This window comes from Myotis myotis, unplaced genomic scaffold, assembly GCF_014108235.1.
Source record: "Myotis myotis isolate mMyoMyo1 unplaced genomic scaffold, mMyoMyo1.p scaffold_m19_p_18, whole genome shotgun sequence".
Classification (NCBI taxonomy): domain Eukaryota; kingdom Metazoa; phylum Chordata; class Mammalia; order Chiroptera; family Vespertilionidae; genus Myotis; species Myotis myotis.
This window is the reverse complement of record NW_023416322.1, coordinates 23,409,311-23,430,460: the sequence shown is the minus strand read 5'-3', so window position 1 is coordinate 23,430,460 and position 21,150 is coordinate 23,409,311. Positions and strand designations below refer to the sequence as shown.

At 40.8% G+C, this 21,150-nt stretch overlaps 1 protein-coding gene across 6 annotated transcripts in view; it reads right to left on the bottom strand.

The window, feature by feature from the left end:
* COP1 (COP1 E3 ubiquitin ligase) overlaps positions 1-18,071 on the bottom strand; it is a 104,254-nt gene extending 86,183 nt beyond the window's left edge. For 2 of the 6 annotated variants that reach the window (XR_004973424.1, XM_036344641.1), the window contains exons 1-5: positions 17,406-18,070; positions 9,996-10,055; positions 7,580-7,677; positions 1,106-1,182; positions 35-154 (exon numbers count right to left, since the gene is read on the bottom strand). Coding sequence is in view for 5 of the 6 variants with exons in the window: in XM_036344641.1 (XP_036200534.1) it covers positions 35-154; positions 1,106-1,182; positions 7,580-7,677; positions 9,996-10,055; positions 17,406-17,821 (771 nt within the window). In the remaining variant the exon portion in view is untranslated. Of the gene's footprint in view, positions 1-34; positions 155-1,105; positions 1,183-7,579; positions 7,678-9,995; positions 10,056-17,405 lie in introns of all 6 variants that reach the window. The other 4 variants (XM_036344640.1, XM_036344642.1, XM_036344643.1 and 1 more) reach the window with 3 other exon arrangements.
* Positions 18,072-21,150: the final 3,079 nt, after the last annotated feature.

The following is a 21,150-nucleotide window of genomic DNA, read 5'->3' as shown; positions in this document are numbered from 1 at the left end:
TCAATGTTTTTTTTTAAGTTCAGCTACCACTTACTGCTTCCAGTTGTTTCTTCTTCTGCACTAGTAATTCCAACATGAGGTTGACGTTGGCCAAATCAAGGTTATCTTGGTCAGTTCCCAGTAAATCTTGAAAGATTTGCCACCTGTGGCCATTCTAAAAATAAGGAAAAGAAACACAATAACTTTCTAAGAAGATTGTTTTAGTGTCTAAAACAAATGTTTAACTGCTACTTCCTAATATGATTATTACACAGATAACAAAAACCCTATATAATAAAAGCCTAATATGCAAATCGACCGAACGGCAGAACAACTGGTCACTATGAGGCGCACTGACCACCAGGGAGCAGACATTCAATGCAGGAGCTCCCCCAGCCCTCAGGCCCCAGGCCAGCCAAGGCAGGTGCCAGCAGGGGGCCCCCCCGATTGCCCCGCCTGTCACCCCGCAGATTGGCCCTGATTGCCAGCCAGGCCTAGGGACCCTACCCGTGCCTGAATTTTGTGCACTGGGCCTCTAGTACACTATATTGTTCCAACCTATTTTTCCCCAGCTAGTGGCTTCCCACTGCCTTCTCATGATCATTTAAATACTCTTTTCCCCTTAAATTTATTTAGATAACAGACATGAAAGGCATATTCAAGACAAATGTTGAGTCAGCATCTCTAAAGGTGTAATTCCTTTCAGAATAAGTGCCTGAGTTTTAATTCTTTTTCTAGCCATATTTTCAACTTGGTATTTAGTTGTAAGGTCTTAATTTAAGCTCACCTGCCTCAATAATTTGGGGTTAATCCTCTTAAATTGAGACTCTTTCAACAGTTTTTCCCAAATTACCACACATAGTTTTACTCTGCCATATAATCTTTCAACTGTCATGTATTACAAGCAAACTATCTAAATGTGATCCCACCAGACCTTCCAAAAGATGATCACTAGAGTAAATTTTAAACAATGCAGTTAAGAAAGTTCTTTATTAAACAAAACAATGGTAAACAAATTTCCTTTAAGAAAAATCAACAATATACTAAAATTTGAATATCTAATATTAAAGCAATAAAAACAATGAATTAAAATGTATTAAAAATAGTAATAAGAGTTGAAACATACGGTGCTACTCACTGAGTGGTCCAATTTGAACCTCTTTTCCTCAAACCTTTGCTTCTGTTTGAGAATGAGCTCATTCACTGAAAATAAAAACAAAACAAGAAACACGCATTATTGCGTTAAATGTATCATCTAATTGTTCTGTTTAGATGAATTGTATTTTAAGTTTACAAAGCTTCAAATTAAAATGATGCTAAGCAGAAATTTCAAATTAAAAACAGTTTTGTCACAGGCTACTACTGGTAAAACTATTACTATTACTACTCAGAATTCTTCTCAGAATATGTACTTACTCTTACACGTTTCAATAATGTCACTGCTTGGCACTTGGAGAGAGACAATTCTTCACTGTGTGAGATTGTACCATGCTCTCCATGGTAACTGGTTGAGTCTATGAGGTAGGTACTAAAGATTTATATTTTTTCTTTTTGTTTGTTTGACTCCTCTATAAATATCCTGGCAGACAATGTCAGTTACCTATCCACAAACCATCCATCTTTTATTTAAATAACAGCAGATTTTTTCCAAGTGTCAGATTACCACATACTTTCACAGGCGCTAGACCCTTCCTCAGGTCCATGGTATTTAGTCATTTATACTCTTGCCAGTGACTGACATGGTGTTAAGTTTGTGACCTAGTTTTGACCAATGAGGGGAATGCTGTCTTTCAGAAAGAAGTAGAGGAGAAAAACGAGTTCGTTCCCTGCCATCATGAATGGATGATATCTGGAACTGCTTAGAGCCATCCTGCAGTCTTGAGGGGATCTAGCCTAAGACCAATACATATGCTGGGGATGGAGGAACAAAAAGATGGAAAGAACTTGATAATGTTACAGAACCACAGAATTAACTAGTTTTAGAAATTCTTTTTATGGGAATCAATACATTTTCCTTAATGGTTAAGCCACTTTTAATTGGATTATTCTGTCTTTAACAGCTAGCTGATTTAAAAAAATGATAAAGGGAAACTAGCACTAGGCTAGGTAAGTGCTTTAATTTACAGACATTATCCCATTGGTTGTTCCTCCTATTTAGAGATGAGGGAATATTAGAGAGCATGACACACAGTACATAAGAGGGTTGGGATACAAACCCAATTATCTAAAATTTCCACTACACCACAATCCAACTACAAATATTTTCTAACAAACAAGAGAGGTATCAAGCCCACACTAGATATCCAAACTTCAAAAGTGAGTGAGACTAAATCTAAGTAACACTCAATCCAAGACTCAAGCAGCTCAGAGTAGGAAGACAAATATATATGATGCAGTAGTTGTAACATAATGTAAAAAATCAGTGTTATCATTGAAACAGATTTACAGAGAACACAGAAGAGGAGTAATCAAAATTTAAGAAATAGGCTTCCAGTAGAAGGTGACATTAGAATTGAGCCAAAACAGGAGCACAGAGATTAACTAAGTGGAAAAAAATTCAGATAGAGGAAGGGGAGGCAAGGGACAAAGTCATAAGACAGCAGAAGATAAAGTGATTTAAAATGAATATGGCTGAAACACAGGGTCACAGTGATTTTGTTAATGATTAACAGGGGCTAAGAACTAAGATTGGAAATGTAGCTAGATTGGAGCCAGATTCTGAAGAAGCTGGTATGTATGTCACAAGTAAAGTTATCATTATAACCAAAGGAAGATAACGAAGAGAGCTTAAAATAATGTAGTACTGGGAAATAAAGAGGAGTATGTAAATAAGAGTTTAATGTTTCAGTTATAGAATTACCCATTTGAATAAAATGTAACCGGTTTGGCTCAGTGGATAGAGCATCGGCCTGCGGACTGAAGGGTCCCAGGTTCGATTCCAGTCAAGGACATGTACCTTGGTTGCGGGCACATCCCCAGTAGGGGGTGTGCAGGAGGTAGCTGATCGATGTTTCTCTCTCATCGATGTTTCTAACTCTCTATCCCTCTCCCTTCCTCTCTGTAAAAAATCAATAAAATATATTTTAAAAAAAAATGTGAGTTAAATAACAATAATACTTTACATATATATTACATTGCATTTGACCAAGAAATCTCATATACCACTGAAACTGAAGGATAATCTATATTCATAATTATAATTTTATAGATTCTTATAACACCCATAGTACTAAGAACAAACAATGCATTTCTACTGCTAAATTTTCCTTTTTAGCAACTGTCTTTTTAGATGCAGGATAGTGTAGTAAAAGCACAGACTCTTGAGCCAGACTGCTTAGGACCAAATCCCTACTCTGCCACTTACTGGCTGAATAACTTTTATGCAGTTAAATTCTGCCTTACTTTCCTCACCTGAGGAATGAAGATGACAAATGATAATTAAATGAGTTAACATACATAAAGCACTTAGGACAGTAGTAAGGATGTTACATGCATTAGCTACTTAAAAAAAAAAAAAAACAGGGATTTTAAACTTTGCATTCATGTTGTCCTTTATTTTAAAAGGAGGGCCATTCGCCCTGACTGGTTTGGCTCAGTTGGCCCACGGACTGAGGGGTCCGGGGTTTGATCCCAGTCAAGGGCATGTACCCTGGTTGTGGGCATATCCCCAGTAGGGGGTGTGCAGGAGGCAGCTGATTGATGTTTCTCTCTCGTCAATGTTTCTAATTCTCTATCCCTCTCCTTTCCTCTCTGTAAAAAAGATCAATAAAATATATTTAAAAAATAAATAAATAAAAAGAGGGCCATTCATTAGGAAGATTTAAAAATTAATTTATAATTTTTATCTATAGACAGAGGAAACTAAGAGAGAGAAAGGGAGGGAAAGAGGAAGGGACAGAAGGAGGGAGAAAGAGAAAGAGAGACCGCGAAAGGATGGAGCAGCCAAAGAGAGATCTTACACAGGAAGGAACAGGGAGACTAGAGAGCAAGCCTTGCAGGACTGGAGAACAAATGCAGAATTGCAGAAGTGGAATAGGTGGATGAGACACTGCCACCCAACCCCCTCACCCCACATGAGCCTTCCAGGATCAAGAGAGAGAGCTCTGAGAGCTGAAATAATCCTATCTAATAAAAGAGAAACATGGTAATTGGCGTACAACCGCTACCCTTCCCATTGGCTAATCAGGGCAATATGCAAATTAACTGCCAGCCAAGATGGCGGCCGGCAGCCAGGCAGCTTGAAACTAACATGAGGCTTGCTTGCTTCAGTGACAGAGGACTCCAACTTTCCCCGCCTGCCGCTGCAGGCCTCTGAGCTGCAACTCTAAGCAACTATGTAACAAATATAGAAGCTAAACAAAACCCCAGAAACCTGCTTTAGTCCGCCGGGCTTCAGCCATCAGGATCGCAACATTGTAAGCAAAGGCCAGAAACCTACTTTCAGTAGCGGAGGCCTAAGAGCTGGAGCCAAGCCTCAAAGCTAAAGCTGGCCCAGAATAAAAAAGGAAAAAAAAAAGAAAAAAAGGAGCGGTTGGGAGCTTCAGTCACCCCCAGCTTGAAAACAGCCCTCAGCCCGAAAACAGCCCTCAGCCCCTCACCCAGACTGGCCAGGCACCCCAGTGGGGACCCCCACCCTGAAGGATGTGTGACCAGCTGCAAACAGCCATCATCCCCTCATCCAGGCTGGCCAGGCACCCCAGTGGGGACCCCCACCCTGAAGGATGTGTGACCAGCTGCAAACAGCCATCATCCCCTCACCCAGGCTGGCTAGGCACCCCAGTGGGGACCCCCACCCTGATCCAGGACATCCTTCAGGGCAAACCAGCCAGCACCCACCCGTGCACCAGGCCTCTACCCTATATAGTAAAAGGCTAATATGCCTCCCAGCACCGGGATCAGCGGAGCTGCGAGGCCTCCCGGCACTGGGATCAGCGTGACAGGGGGCAGCGCCCAAACCCCCTGATCGCCCTGAGGCTCTGTGTGTGACAGGGGGCGGGGCCACAACCTCCCTATCCACCCTGCTCTGTTCGTGACAGGGGAAGGTGCCCCAACCCCCTGATCAGCCCTGCTCTGTGCCTGATAGGGGGGAGCTCCCCAACCTCTGATCGCCCTGCGGCTCTGTGTGTGACAGGGTGCGGCGCCCCAACACCCTGATGGGCCCTGCTCTGTGAGTGACAGGGGGCAGCGCCCCAACACCCTGATTGGCCCTGGTCTGTGCATGACAGGGTACCGAGCCCCAACCCCCCTGATGGGCCCTGCTCTGTGAGTGACAGGGGGCAGTGCCCCAACCCCCTGATTGGCCCTGCTCCGTGTGTGACAGGGGGTGGCGCCGCAACCTCCCCATCCACCCTGCCTTGAGTGTGACAGGGGACGGTGCCCCAACCCCCCAATCGGCCCTACCCTGAGCATGACTGAGGGTGGCATCAAAACCTCCCGATCACCCTGCTCTGTGCATGGCAGGGGGGGGCGCCCCAACTCCCCAATCGGCCCTGCTCTGAGCCCAAGCAGGGGCTGCACCTAGGGATTGGGCCTGCCCTCTGCCACCCGGGAGCAGGCCTAAGCCAGCAGGTCGTTATCTCCCGAGGGGTCCCAGACTATGAGAGGGCACAGGCCGGGCTGAGGGACTCCCCTCCCACCCAAGTGCACAAATTTTTGTGCACCAGGCCTCTAGTGTAAGTAAATAACTTAGAAGAGTTTTTCAGTATAGAAAAAAACAAGTGGTATTCCACTTTAGAAAGAGATCTCAGTGGTATCCTGAGTGCATAAGAAATATAATCCCTATTTACTTACTGTGAGGAAACCTAAGAGTCTGACCATCACTATACAAAGGCAAAGGCTGAAGATGGGCAGAAAAACAGAAAGAGATATATCAGGATAAAATGTTATTTCCATGGCTGGCATAAAAAATCTCACTGAAAGCTGCACTGTAATTAAGACTTCAAAAGTACTTACATTCCAATTACCCAAAATCAAAAACTTCTATCCATAAAAAGAGTTTAAAAACTATATTATCACCAGGATAATTTCTAGCTTAGAAAATCAGTAATTGTGACTTCAATATTCACTAGTGAACACACACACACACACTAACATATAGAACACTGTATTTATAGTATGAAATTACTTTCCAACATTTTTACATTCCTTCCATACTGGTGTATAGCATTCTCATTCTCTCTCTCTCTCTCACCATTTAGAAAGTCACATAACAGAATTTCTAACTTATGGACTTACTAAGGAATATTGTTTAAAAAATTTAGTAAATCTCCAAATTTTCAGAACATTTGATTCCCTTCCGTATTTAATCATTTCAAAAGAAGTAGCTTTCCAAAGTTATGCAACTGATAGAAAAGTGATTCTAGAGCCCACACGGCAGCATTAATCCAAGTTCAGGAACCTAAAGGCTTCTGCTTTGAAGGATTTGTTTTCCCTTTTATTTAACCTAGCCCATGAAGTCCAGTCCTGCAGAATATCAAACCACTTATATTTCCTCATTTCCTAAGTTCCTTCTCCAAGTTTATCATAAAACTCTATGTAGAAGAATTTGATATTCCAACAGAAAACCTTCGCAATATTTCTTCCAAGGTTCCTTTCTGCTGTGCAACCATCTAATGATTTTCCTTAATGAAAAAATACTAAATGGTAGAGAAAAAAAGGATTGTAGCCAATGCAATTTTAGAGCAGAGATAAAAATGAAAGCCATAGCTGAAAAGGTTCAAATTCATGGTTTATTATAAACCAACATTGAGCTGAGAAAGCCAAACTGCAACTGGAGCACTGGCAGGTCAGAATTTAATATGCAAGTAAACATCACACTATAACTCTGAGTATGTTACTCTTTAGAATGAAGCATTAAACCTTTGACTAATATACACAGTAGTACTCTATTCATGCCTACCCAGATCTAAAAATTAATCTTTGGAAAATTAATCTTCATTCCTAAAAACTCAATCTAAAGATTTCCAACAAACCTTAGGCTATTCAACAAGTAGAATTCTTATATATTCACAAATATCTTGATAATAATATCTTGTCTCTGACTAGATACTATTATCAACCATTTACTATTCGCCCTAAGCATTTCCTATTTTGTCTCTCTTCTCCAGCTACCATTCCTCTCTCAAAAATTCTACTTCCATATCTTCCTTCCCTACTTCTTACTTTTCTATTGCCTCCCAGGTCACAGACTCTCTGCCCCCACGCAGGAATGTTCGTGGCTTTTTTTTGTCCTCCCCCCTCTACCTTAATCCTTTTTCCCATGTTTTTTACGTCTGCCCCTGAAGCAGAAACAGCAGGAATGCACAACACCATATAAAGAGACAAGTATTCTGGACATCTGGCATTCTCCTTTAGCCTCACATTCTGTCCAGCCATCTATGCAAGAATCTAAGAGTCGTGTCAATCAAATTTTTTTTAAAAATTAAAAATAATATGATAAGGTATGGAATCTGTCACAACCCAGGTAAGACGGGAAAGCATCTGGTGAGTAGAAAAGAGAGACTTGCTTAGTCGAAGCTATGTTTTCTGAATAAATTAAATGCTAGCATACACTTTGGGGGGGGAAATATTTTAAAAATAAAAAGTCATTCCAAAGACTCACCTAAGAAATTAGGATACAGATGGTCAATATTATCCACAACATAGTTACACTTGGGACATCTATTATTGTCCTCCAAACTCTGATGAATACACTTGTAGCTATTAGCAGAGAAAAACAATAAAATAGGTTTGATTAAGTCAGTGATAGATTAATAAACTGGTCACAAAATAATGTCTATTAGTTTTCTATTCCTCATTTTCAACTTAAGCAATCAAACAGTTTATCCAATTTATTCCAGCTTATATGTGTATATCATAAAGAAGATACATAGGGCATTTATTAGACAATAGTATACAAAGTTATTGAAAAATAAATTCAAATAACAAATCTACTGAATATAAAATTTAAAAAGATGATTACTCAAAGTAGAATATACTACTCCCAAACAAAAAAATAAACAACAAGAATTAAACATACACAGATTATATACCCACATACCCATTAACATGGCTACTATTTAAAAAAAAAAAGGCAAAAATCAACAAGCGTTGGCAAGGATGCGGAAAAATTGGAACCTTTATGCACTGTTGATGGGAATGTAAAATGGTACTGCAACTATATATAGAAAGCAGTATGGCTATTCCTCAAAAAAAATAATCATAGTATTACCTATAATCCAGCAATTCCACTTATGGATATATAACCAAAAGAACTAAAAGCAGTGTCTCAAGGAGATATTTATATACCAATGTTCAAAGTAGCATTATTAACAACAGTTAAGAGATGAAAGTAGCCGAGGCCGGTTTGGCTCAGTGGATAGAGCGTCGGCCTGCGGACTGAAAGGTCCCGGGTTCGATTCCGGTCAAGGGCATGTACCTGGGTTGCGGGCACATCCCCAGTAGGAGATGTGCAGGAGGCAGCTGATCGATGTTTCTCTCTCATCGATGTTTCTGACTCTCTATCTCTCTCCCTTCCTCTCTGTAAAAAATCAATAAAATATATTTAAAAAAAAAAAAAAAAAAGAGAGAGATGAAAGTAATCCAAGAGTCCACTGACAGATGAATAGACAAAATATAATAGATACATGCAATGGGATATTATTCAGCCTTAAAAAGAAAGGAAGTTTTGACACATGCTACAATATTAATGAAACTTGAGAACATTATGCTAAGTAAAATAAGCTAGTCACAAAAAAGACAAGTACTACTTGACTCCACCTATATGAGGTCTAGAACAGTCAAATTTACAGATAGAAAGTTAAATGGCAATTGACAGAGGCTGGGGAAAGGGAAAAGGAGGAGTTGTTTAATAGGTATAGAGTTCCTGTACGTCTGCTTGTAGTTAAATTTTTATCTCAAGTGTAGAGTGAGTTAATTGTGTTTTACTTTATCCACTGGCCTATCCAAGGCTCCTCTCTCACTTTGTTTTACTTTGTTATATTTCTTTTCTTCTGAATTGAACGTTTTTTTCTTCCTTTAAACCAGTGGTTCTCAACCTTCCTAATGCCGCAACACTTTAATATAGTTCCTCATGTTGTGGTGACACCCAATCATAAAATTATTTTCGTTGCTACTTCATAACTGTAATTTTGCTACTGTTATGAATCGTAATGTAAATATCTCATATGCAGGATGTATTTTCATTGTTACAAATTGAACATAATTAAAGCATAGTGATTAATCACAAAAACAATATGTAATTATATATGTGTTTTCCAATGGTCTTAGGCGACCCCTGTGAAAGGGTCGTTCGACCCCCAAAGGGGTCACGACCCACAGGTTGAGAACCGCTGCTTTACACTTTGGCATCTCGGAAAATTGGGTTATGTGTTATAAATGATGGGATTAAAAAATGTTTCTATTGGCTAAAACTAGCCATTGGGTGTAGTAGCTGTTTTGCAAGAAAAAGTTCTGGATATTGAATGAACACAACAATGTGCACATATACTTAACATTACTGAACTTAAAAGTGTTTAGGATGGTAAATTTTATTATGTGTATTTTACCACAACTAAATTTTACAAAATATACACATATTAATGACACTGATAGAAGTGTTAAAAAGAACACAGAAGTTTTTAATCCTCTATATTCTTTTCCAGTGTCCGTTTAGCCTGCTTTACTGGGCCTCATACCTATTCCCGCAAGTGAGTTAAAGGTGCTTTGTACTGATTACCCAGAACCACCACCCCAATTTTCTAAAAGAGCAGTTAAAAGCTCTTTAACAATTAATAAACCCAAAAGTTTTAAAATCTACCTGTAAAGCCTATGGTAAACCTAACTACTTCACAGATATTATACACCAACCATATGCTTACTGCCTTGAGCCAAAGAACCTATAAAGATATATCAAAAAAATAATATGATTACAAGATAACCAAAATTACTTAAAAAAAAAACAAAACCTCTCACTAGCTACATTTACACACAGATTTAAGAATACCAAAAGGCAATTTTGCTAAGTAAAATCATCTTACCAAAAGCTGTGGCCACATTTCGTCATGTATGCTTCCTCGATCATATCAAAGCAGATAGGGCTAAAAAGAAAACAGAAAATAATTGATACTTTTAAAGTAGAGGGATTTCAAATTAGAAAAGGTCAGCAACAATACAACAAAATCCTATTTCCATACACTGCAGTCTCCAAACATCTTATCAATGAGAGATGAAATTTCTCTTGAGCTGAATAAACTTCAGGGGATTGCAGGTCAAATGACAATTTGTTCAAGATGGCACTAATGGCCATCAAGCTCTAAAATGAATTAAATAAGTATATTAAAATGGCCCCAATACTTTAACTCACCCATAATTTTTAATAGTGCAATGCAATCACAAGAGTCCTTAAGAAAGTTCTATCATCTTCTTTGATCATCCGTACTCAAAAACATCTACCTAGATCTACTAATCCAAATGTGCTTTTATTTCCTATCTCAAAAAAAAACTAATTTCCTGAAAGATAAATTTACAATTCCAATTTCAATAACTCTTCTAGGTAATGAAGATGGTAATGATAGTTAATACTCAAAACAGCACAAACTATATCCATTAAAACAATGACATATATTAACCCACTTAATACTTTCAACAGCACTGTGTTGGTAGGTACCTATTACTAGACGTACATTCGTACTACATATACTTAGAAAATTGAGGCGGGGGTAAATGAAACAACTGCTTTCAGGCATTGGACACTACTCAGCACAGTACTGATATCTTTGATGGAAGATGAATAAATAAGTCAGCACTATCACAGACCCAGTTTTCTGTTTTCACAGAAAGATTCACAGGCCCAATGAAAGAGAACACGAGCATAATACAACAATCTTGCTGAGTCTAGGAAAGACAAAAGGGAAAGAATTTACAGGACAGGACGGACACCAGAGGAAGGAGCTACAAGAAGAAAGAATTCTACAACTCTATACAGGGTTCTCATCAAGTCCATTGCTGAATACTACTCATACATGTCCAGAGTAAAACTCCACAAGATAAGTTAAAAAATAACCACACAGCCCTGGCCAGTGTGGCTCAGTTGGTTGAGCATCATCCCATGCACTGAGAGATCACAGGTTTGATTCCCGATCCCCAGTAGGGAGCATGCAGGAGGTAGACAATCGATGTTTCTTTCTCTCTACCTCTCCCTTCATCTCTCTCTCTCTAAAATGAATACATTAAAAAACACATTTATATACATAAATACATATACACCTATGTATATACATTTATCACAGTTTAATATGAATCTCAAAAATATTATTATGCCAAATTGAAGAAGTCAGAAACAAAAGGCAATGTATTCAATGACTAGATTACTTGGGCCTAGGATCACGTGTTCCAATTCTGAATTTGGGGACAAAGAGTTCCCACCCCAAAGTACACAGACTAGGAAGAGAGAAGGATGAATTCCCAAAGATAAAATCAGAAATACGATAAACAGAAATCAGACCATCTATTACAATCCACCTTTCTCTCTACATAGAAATAGAGACAAAAATCAGTTCATTAAATTTAATTTTGAAAAATGAAAGGACAATTAACTTATATATGAGAATATGAACAGAAAACATGTTACTCAATGAAAATATTGAGATAGTAGGGACCTATATAAATAGAACTTGATACATACATATATGAAGAAAGGCAGAGGGCAAAGAACAAACAAGGTGAAAGGCAAACATGTGGAAACATATGTTAAAAACAAGTCAAGAATCATTTTAATTTTGTTGAATACAAATTTTGTATAATACAAATTTTAACAGGAAAAAGAAGAAAGCCTTCCTCCCAAGCTAGAGAAGCTTTGAGGATAAAGCAGCGGTTCTCAACCTGTGGGTCGCGACCCCTTTGGGGGTCGAAGGGCCCTTTCACAGGGGTCGCCTAAGACCATCGGAAAACACATATATAATTACATATTGTTTTTGTGATTAATCACTATGCTTTAATTATGTTCAATTTGTAACAATGAAAATATACCCTGCATATCAGATATTTACATTACGATTCATAACAGTAGCAAAATTACAGTTATGAAGTAGCAACGAAAATAATTTTATGGTTGGGGGTCACCGCAACATGAGGAACTGTATGAAAGGGTCGCGGCATTAGGAAGGTTGAGAACCACTGGGATAAAGGGTTGCAGCTTAAACTTATTTAAAATAGGAAGAAATAGCTTGGCTGGAGTGGCTCAGGGGTTGAGTATCGACCCATGAACCAAGAGGTTACCAGTTCTATAACCATCAAGAACAAACATACATATGCAAGGAGAAAAAATGAGCAACAAGGTTTAAGGTTATAGTTATCTTAACAATTCTTAGAAGGAATATGGTCACCTAAGGAATATTGACTGGTCTGTTATTAAGAAAGGTTTGTAAAGGGAAAAGGTAGTCTCCTATCAGCACACTCTTTGGTAATAAACTACTACTGTACAAGTACCTCCCTCTCAATTTATAGACCAGAATTCAATAGTAGTCTTTTATATCCTGCTTCATAATCACCTCATTTTCTCTGCCATTTGATGCACCTAAATCTTATGTTGACATTGATGCTGATAAAAGAACCATAATGAACTGCTATGACTTGATATCGTCTTCTGCAGAGTATCTTTCATCATCATTGTCATCCAACCAGCATATGTATTATAAAACAAATCAAGGTGTTGTTGTTTTTAATAACAAAAAAAACTGATGAGTAAATAGGTCCAGAGACATGGAAGCATGGAATAGACTGACAGATCTCAGAGGGAAGGGGGAACAAAAGAGGAGATGTGGGAAGAGATTAACCAAAGAAGTTATATGCATATATGCACAGCCTATGGACACAGACAATAGTGCAGTGATGGCCTAGGTTGGGGCAGGATCTGGGCGGAGGGAGCAAAGGGGGTGGGATGTGGGGGACATTTGTAACACCCTCAACAATAAAAATAAAAATTTTTTGCTTTGTTTTTAATAACTGTTTGTACTGATCTTAGAGAGAGGAGGGAGTGAGAGGGGAAGAAAGGGAGAGGGGGAAAGAGAGAAATATTGATGTGAGAGAGAAACCTTGATAGGCTGCCTCCTGCACAAGCCCATACATGGGAACAAACCCACAACCTGGGCATGTGCCCTGACCGAAATCAAACCTGAAACCTTTTGGTGTATGGGACCACACTCCAACCAAATGAGCCACACTGGCCAGGGCCAAGTTTTGTTTTGCAGATTCAAGGAAGTTCTTGACTGATATTGCTATAACAACAATGTAATGAATTCTAGCTTATTTCAGTAGTTGAATATGCTTTAACATCTCTTAAAAACACTTTTTAATTGTTTGGAAAACTGTAGCAATGTGGTCACAGGTTTCATCTTCAGTGCTAAGTATGATTTATAGATAATGGCTGCCTAGGGTGCAATGCAGTGAGATAACATCTGAATTCAGAAACATTTAACATCTAAGTGAAGTAATAATGCCAGGATATGACACAATTATGTGATTAAAAAGTCTTTTTTTAGGATAGTCTATTATTAATAGTTTGACTTGAGAGGCAATGGCATATTTAATAAGTGTCAGATCTGTTAAATGTAGATCCTACCTACTTCTTATCAGACAGATGACTAGAGTTAATCTTCCCACAAGGGGCTAGCTACTTGAAAACATTTATTTCTGCTGCAACTTAGAGAATAACTGGGTCTTGCAGAAGTAGAAAAGAGCATTTCAGGTAGTTGAAAAGCTAATGCAGAGGCAGTAGTAATGTGAAAGAATAAAAGAAGTCATCTTTCAAATACAGGCTAGACTCAAGTAGCTTTAATTAAATGGATCATGTAAGAAAAATTGGAAAAATGAAAGTAACAAAGACTTCCTTTGAATGTCAACGATTTTTCCACCTTCAAGCTAAATACTACTCTCCTGTACTACAAAATTCTGTCTATAAATCAGTTAAAATGACCTGCAATTTGATAATATATTCTTTTGATCCTTTGTGTGGAAACTATAAATCCCTAAATGTTCAATTTTGCAATTAAAAATAAACTTCTTAAAATATATAAGTCAAGAGAGGCCAATATGTACTACTGAAAATTAGGCATTTGACTTTAAATCAATTATTCTCAAGAAGATGACAACATGTCATTATCACCAGAGTAGCTTTTTCGAACTAGACTGCCCACTCCAGCCTCCAATTCTGGAGGTAAGCAGGCAGACAGGCATGGAGAGGAAGAGGTTAGGGATTAAAAACATTTATCTCATGTGATTATAGAACAGTTGTTTCCCTCCAATCTACCACATTTAAAACCCACTAGGATAAATACATGTACTCAAACCTAAGGATCTGTAGTCTAATTCCATTCAAAGAAAGCACTAGGTCGAGAATTAGGAGAGCTGAGTTCTGATTTTGTCCCTTAGCTGTCCAATTTGAAACAAAGTTACTCAACATTTTTGTACCTCAATAGAAATATAATTATATTAGTATTATATTAAAATTGGAAGTCTAGATAACTTCACAGAATTGCTCTAAGGATCAAATACAATGTGAAGTATAAACATCTTTAAAATGTAATGAATAAGGAATTGTCAAACTTCACTCTCATTTAGATGTAAAAGCATAGAGTAATTGGGATTGACTCAGTTTGACTGTGATGCATACAAGACAAGACCAACCACACCCAAAGTCAATTAAAAATGAAAAGGATTCTTTGAGCCTTGCCTAATCCATATCTTCCTACTCCAAAAGATTGGCCAAATCAAATCTAACTTGAGAATCGGGAAACTAGATTCCCATTAATGAATTCTTCTGAATAGTCAACTTCACCAGAAATAACCTTACTCCTAAAAAATAAAAAAAGTGCCAGTTATTTATACTCCCCATCCCTCTCCAATCCTATATAATAAAAGGCTAATATGCAAATTGTCCCCTCAGGAGTTCAACCGACCAGGAGTTCGACCACTCGCTATGATGTGCGCTGACCACCAGGAAGGCAGGCCCCAGCTAGCAGCCCAAAGGCCCCGATCGGCCCTGATCGCTGGCCAGGCCTAGGGACCCTACCCGTGCACGAATTTCATGCACCAGGCCTCTAGTTTCCTATAAAATAGCTGTTAGTGAGTACAATGAAACTCATACAGTGCCTAGCAGACAGTGAGTGCCAAATAAATATCTGCTGAATGAATGCTTGATTCCCTTATTTCTCACACAGTGTACTTATATGGATGCTGGCATGTGTTCCTTTAGCCTACTGAAAAGTGAAATGCAAATGGTGGCTAAAAAAAACAATTGGTTTGATCCCCAGTCAAGGCACATAAGGGAATCAACCAGTGAGTGCATGGATAAGTAGAGCAACCAATTGATATCTGTCTGTCTTTCTTGTCTCTAAAATCATTCAATCAGCCCAGTAGGTGTTATTCAGTGGGCTGAGCTTCGTCCTATGCACCAAGAGGTTACTGGTTCAATTTCAGTCAGGGCACATGCCCAGGTTTTAGGATCAGTCCCCAGTAGAGGGTGTGCAAGAGGCAGCCAATCGATGTTTCTCTAGCATCAATGTTTCTATCTCTCTCTTCCCTCTTCCTTCCTCACTCTGTAAAATCAATAAAAATAAATAAAATAAAACCATTCAATCAATCAATAAGACAATTGAATCCTGCAAACCCTCACTTTGTTTCATTAGCTTCTACTTTACCATATGATGCTCTCTACTGAGTATGGGCACAAACACCTCTTAGACCCAATAATAAGTTACTTAAATTATTTATAAGTAACAATCACATTTATAGCCCAATTTCAATTAAAAAGGAATTAATTCTGAATCCAGACGTATTTAAGACAAAAGCAAAAATATGAACAGACATTATTAACTGCAAGAACTGGACATTGTAAGTCTAATCAATAACTTCCTATTATATTTATTATTACTGACCCTTAAATAACTCAGGGGCTAGAGGCACTGACCCCACACAGTTGAAAACCCACTTATAACTTCTGACTCTACAGTTGGCCCTTCGAATGGTGGATTCAACCAATCGGGAATGGAAAACATTATTTTCTATCTGAGGTTAAGTATATGAAAATACTGTTTTTGTTCAGCATTGGTTGAATTCATAGATGCAAAACCACGGAACAATGGGCGACTGTATTTATTGAAAACAATCCACGTATAAATGGACTAGGCACTTCAAACCCCTGTGATCCAATGGCCAACTGTAATGACACCAACCCAGATCTTCGACCCTGAAGTGAATCAACTTCCCCTATGAGAGTGCAAGCCAACTTCCTATATCACACCCTCTAAGTCTACATACAATTTTCTCCAGATAACAAGCACAAAATCCTACCAGTTCTCACTCAGCTAAATGCAATTCCTTCCTCACAAGTCTACCATTTAGACTGCATTTCGGTTACAAAGCCAATGAAAATCCCAAAACACTCGCAACAATACAATGAACTAAATCTTTCACTTATGGACATCTAACTATACCCTCTATGCCAAATATCATAACTAAACACGACGGTGTTTCATTCATGATGCCAACTATGATGACAAAACGTCTAATACCTACTGTCTCTCAAAGCAGAAGTGCCAGGACACTCTAAGCAGCGGTTCTCAACCTGTGGGTCGGGACCCCTTTGGGGGAGGGGTCGCCTAAGACCATCGGAAAACACACATATAATTACATATTTGTTTGTGATTAATCACTATGCTTTAATTATGTTCAATTTGTAACAATGAAATTGGGGGTCACCACAACATGAGGAACTGTATTAAAGGGTCGCGGCATTAGGAAGGTTGAGAACCACTGCACGCATTACACCAGTTACATCTGATACATGGATGAGATTTAGTAAATGTGGTTCCCTCTTTCAAGACATTGAGAGGTGAAATTTCTTTTTTGAAACAGACTTTCTTGCCTCAACAGTAGACTGAAAAGGGGCCCGCCCTTGGAAATAGGACGGATACTTACATGAAATACTTCTTCTTAAAGCAGCCATACCTATGCTTTAGAGCACCATCTACCACAGTCTCCATAAGCAAACTCTAGCCAACAATTCCAACCCTCGAGCAACCCAGGAAGCTTAACCCTCTTCCTTTACAAGTTTAATCCACTTTGACAAGCAATCGGACTGATAGGATGCCTAATGCACCAGGCAGCCAGAAAACTCAAGGCCCACCTTTCTTCTTTGGTGCACACCCATTTATGTGACTGCCCATCTCGTCCCCCCTTATTTCTTATTCCCTAAACATCCTTCATTTACGTCCCCACCAGCACTTACCTCGTTAGTACGACACCCTGCTCGGGACCCCCAACATCCCCGCTTCTTAGCCCCAACCACCAGCTCGAATCCCCCAGCAGCACCGAAAAGCCACCTCCCCCGGACCCACCAGCCCGAACAGCAGCTCAGACCCGAGCGACAAGGGGCTGCTCTTCACACCCACCAGACAAAGTCGTTGCTTTTGTCCTCGTAAGAGTTGATGAGCCCGTTGCAGAGGGGGGCGAGCAGAGGTCGCTTTCTGCTGCCGCTGCCGAGGCTGGAGCTGCCGCCTCCTCCGCCGGCGCTGGGCCGGGCCGGGCAGCTGAGTCGGGACAGGCCCGCGGACACCACCCCGCCGCCGCCGCCGCCGCTGCCGGACACGGCGGCCGCCACCAACACAGGCCGCCCCGGGCCCCCGAGGCCGCCGGAGCCCGCGGCCTGGGCTGCACCTCCGGACCCCAGCGCCGCTGCCGAAGCCGCCACGGAAGGGGGCGACGGGGAAGAGGATAAGGACGAGGAGGCGGAAGTCACCGAGGAGGCCGCCGAGGAGCCAGGGCTGGTCCCAGCGGAGCCCGACCCGGCCTGGCGGCTCCCGGACATCGTGACTCCCTCCCCTCCGGCCGGGCTCTCGGAGGAGAGGGACCGCGACCCGCCGCCGCCCCTACCCTCCGCCTCAGTGCATCCTGAGGATGCGCTTCGCGGCGGGAGGTGGGGCCGATGAACAATAAAGTTGATTTTTTTAAGGCGACCACACAACAGCGTCCAACGGGAGGGGGCGGAGGAAACTAATCGCGCAGAGTGAAAACCACTACCGCCCTCCAGGCCGCCGCCGCCGCAGCCAACCCCGGCGCGCCGAGGAGCGGCCGTGCGCGTGCGCGTGCGCGTGCGCGAGCGGCGGAAGGGGCGGGAGCGGCAGGGGAATACGACTTCAGACGTCGACCGGGTGGTGCTCAGACACGCACGGCGCGCCTCCGGTGACGGCGGCGGCCTAGTAACGACAGCGGCTGTTTACGAGAGCTGTTTTCGTTCGTGACGTACCGGAGGGCAGGCCTTCATAATGGGCGACAAGGCGGAGGAGAGCGGAATGAATGGTCCGGGTGGCGGACTAACGAGAGGAGGGGGAAGCGCTCAAACAGCGACTGCGCACGCGCGCCCTGGGTTACCCAGGGTCCCCGCTCCAGGCCCCGGAGCCGTGCCGGCGCGCGGTCGCGGAACCACGCATGCGCGTGGGAGAGCCGCATTCCCGAATGGGGCGAGGGAGCGGTGGCTGTGGCTGTCGCCTGAGAGGCAGGCGGCGCAACGCAGAGGCGAAGGCGCGGCAGGTGCTTCCGAATAGGGAATGGAAGGCCTTGGAGACTGGGGCTCACAGAAAGGACCCAGAAGCTCCGAGCGGTCGGAAGCACTGGCCGGGAGGAGGGACTCCACGTTCTACTGTTTGAAGCCATTCCACAGTATCCTGAGGAATGAATCAAGATGAAGTCAGTCAACCATGCTTTGTTAGTGGAAAACGTGGTAGCAGGCGTTACCAATTGTATGCGTTCGACCTTCAGTTCACTTTTGCATTTTGAAAAGTTATTTACCAAATGAAGCATATCAACAGTGGAAAACAAATTAGACCTAATCAGAACACAGCTCAGTCAGAACCCCGGTTTAATGTGGATCTGATATAATCCTAGCACAAACCAAGTAAATCTGGCATTTTAACCTACCAGGAAATTTGCACTTCCTGCTAGGCTTTTTAGAATAGTAAGAATTGATTACCAAAAAAAAAAATTGATTGCAGATTTTCGTTTGCCTTTTTGAAAATCCCTAAGACTCTCCGGGATATAAATTAGAAACAACCGAACTGGTTGGGTTTTGGTACTCTTTCTAACTCTATCATTGTATGATTCTTAGAGGGAAAGATCCCTGGCTTAATTTTCACAAGTTTTGAAGACTAGGGGCAGCAAGGGCCTTTCCCTAGACACATCTGTCCATGCTGAGGGAGCAGGACCAGGGAGGGGGCTAGATGAAGGCCCAGCAACAAGACCTCGCCATTCTCCTGGGCGGTGAGCCATCATAAGGCCGCCATCCTCCTCAACTCTGCCTTAGCTGCTCACCCTCTATGCCCAGCTCAGGTTCCTACTCGGCAAAATAATATAGGCATGGCCTTATCAGATTTCCAAGAACCACTCTCCGTGTATGAACACTGCATTATCCAATGCATGTTTATAATCACTTTCAAGACCCACCTGAAAATATAAAACAAAACACCAAAAAAACCCACACCAGAAACCAAACAAAAAAATAAATAAATGAAAGAACAGCAAAAAACACAGACGCACCTGAAATGTGAGCCTCACTGACTCTGGCAGAGAGAGTTTCACCTTCATATGTGCTCCTAGGATTTTTTGTTTGCACTTAAAACATTGCATTTTCGTGATTTATATATGATTCTCTACCACCACCAGCCTATCAGCTTTAACTTTGTATTCTCAACATGTAACACAATACCTGGCCTATGATTGGTTGCTTATCAAATATTTCTTGGCTAACAAATGAATAAAGCAGTTGATCTCTTAATTATTTGCTGAAGGTGTGCCTTTACAACTGAATTATCAACTCTTTGAAAAACAGGACCATATTGGTTCACATTGGCCAACCAATTTTTTGATGGAGTGCATAAATAAATGAAGTATATAAAACATTGCTCCTACATTCAGGAAGTTTATGAAATAATTGAAGCATTAGAAAAATATATAAAAAAGTTAAGTAATAGTACCAAGGAGCATATGCAAAGTGTTTAATGAAGAAAGTAGAGAATTACCATAGGGGCTGAAGCAAGAACAAGTGCTGAGGGTCAGCCATGCTGGTGGGGGGAAAAGTTTGGCCTTAAGAGGCAAAAGTTATGGTCAGGTCGATCAGAAAATGTAATTAAAGTCATGAGTTCAGAAAATAAATAAGTAAAAGTAACCTACATCAAGTTCAGCTGTCTAATTGATAGGGATAGAATTTGTTCAGGAAAAATTCATTTGTGGGGCAGATTGTAAACAGCCTTGAAATCACTTTGGAAAATAGCCTGTAAGCAATTGGGAACAATGAAGGCCTTAAGTGGGGGTAAGCTATATTCAAAGAGTTGTTTTGAAGATTAAGTTTTCAGCAGATTAATCTTTCAGAAGAGATGGAAGATTAGGGGCAAAGAGACTAATTAGGAAAAAATAGCAGTCCAAGCATAAGTGGTAAGATTTTAGATTAGGGTGTTGACAAGGAAAGTAAGGGAATAGCCTAAGAAAAACAAAAGAATCTGTAGGAATACGTTACTCTCTGAAAGAATCTTTACCGTCTTTGAGGACATGACCCATGTCTGTGTTCATTACTGTCTTTTCCAGTGCTTGGCACGAAGGCCAACAAACTGATTAAGTAAAAATGATGGAATGCAAAGAGGAGTGATTCCAAAAATGACTTCAGGGATACTAGCATGAGGACAGAATTGGAAACAGCCAAGGGTGGTTTAGTTTTGGATGTGTTGTGTAAAGTGTGGGATGAAAATACATTCAAGTGAGCATATCCAGGCAATGATTGAAAATTCAGGCCAAGGCACAGGAAAAGTTCAGCACACGAGAGAAATAAAACTGCAGATTCCTGAGCTCTGCCTCCAAATTCTGACTCTACAGGTCTGGTGTCAGGCCTATGAATATGCATTCTTACCAGCACCCAGGTGAATCTGATGCAGGTGACTAACCCTTGGAGAAACACTGATTGATACTGTAGGTAATGTAAGAGAAATACATAAAATAGTCTCTTCCTTTTAGGTTGCTTTATTCAGAGGACAGAAAGTAATATGACTCCAGCTTAGAAGTCTCCGAGGAAAAATAATCGATTCTTAGTATTGCCACTTTTGTAATACTTTGGTAAATACCAGATAAACGTATAAAGACTAATCTGAAAGT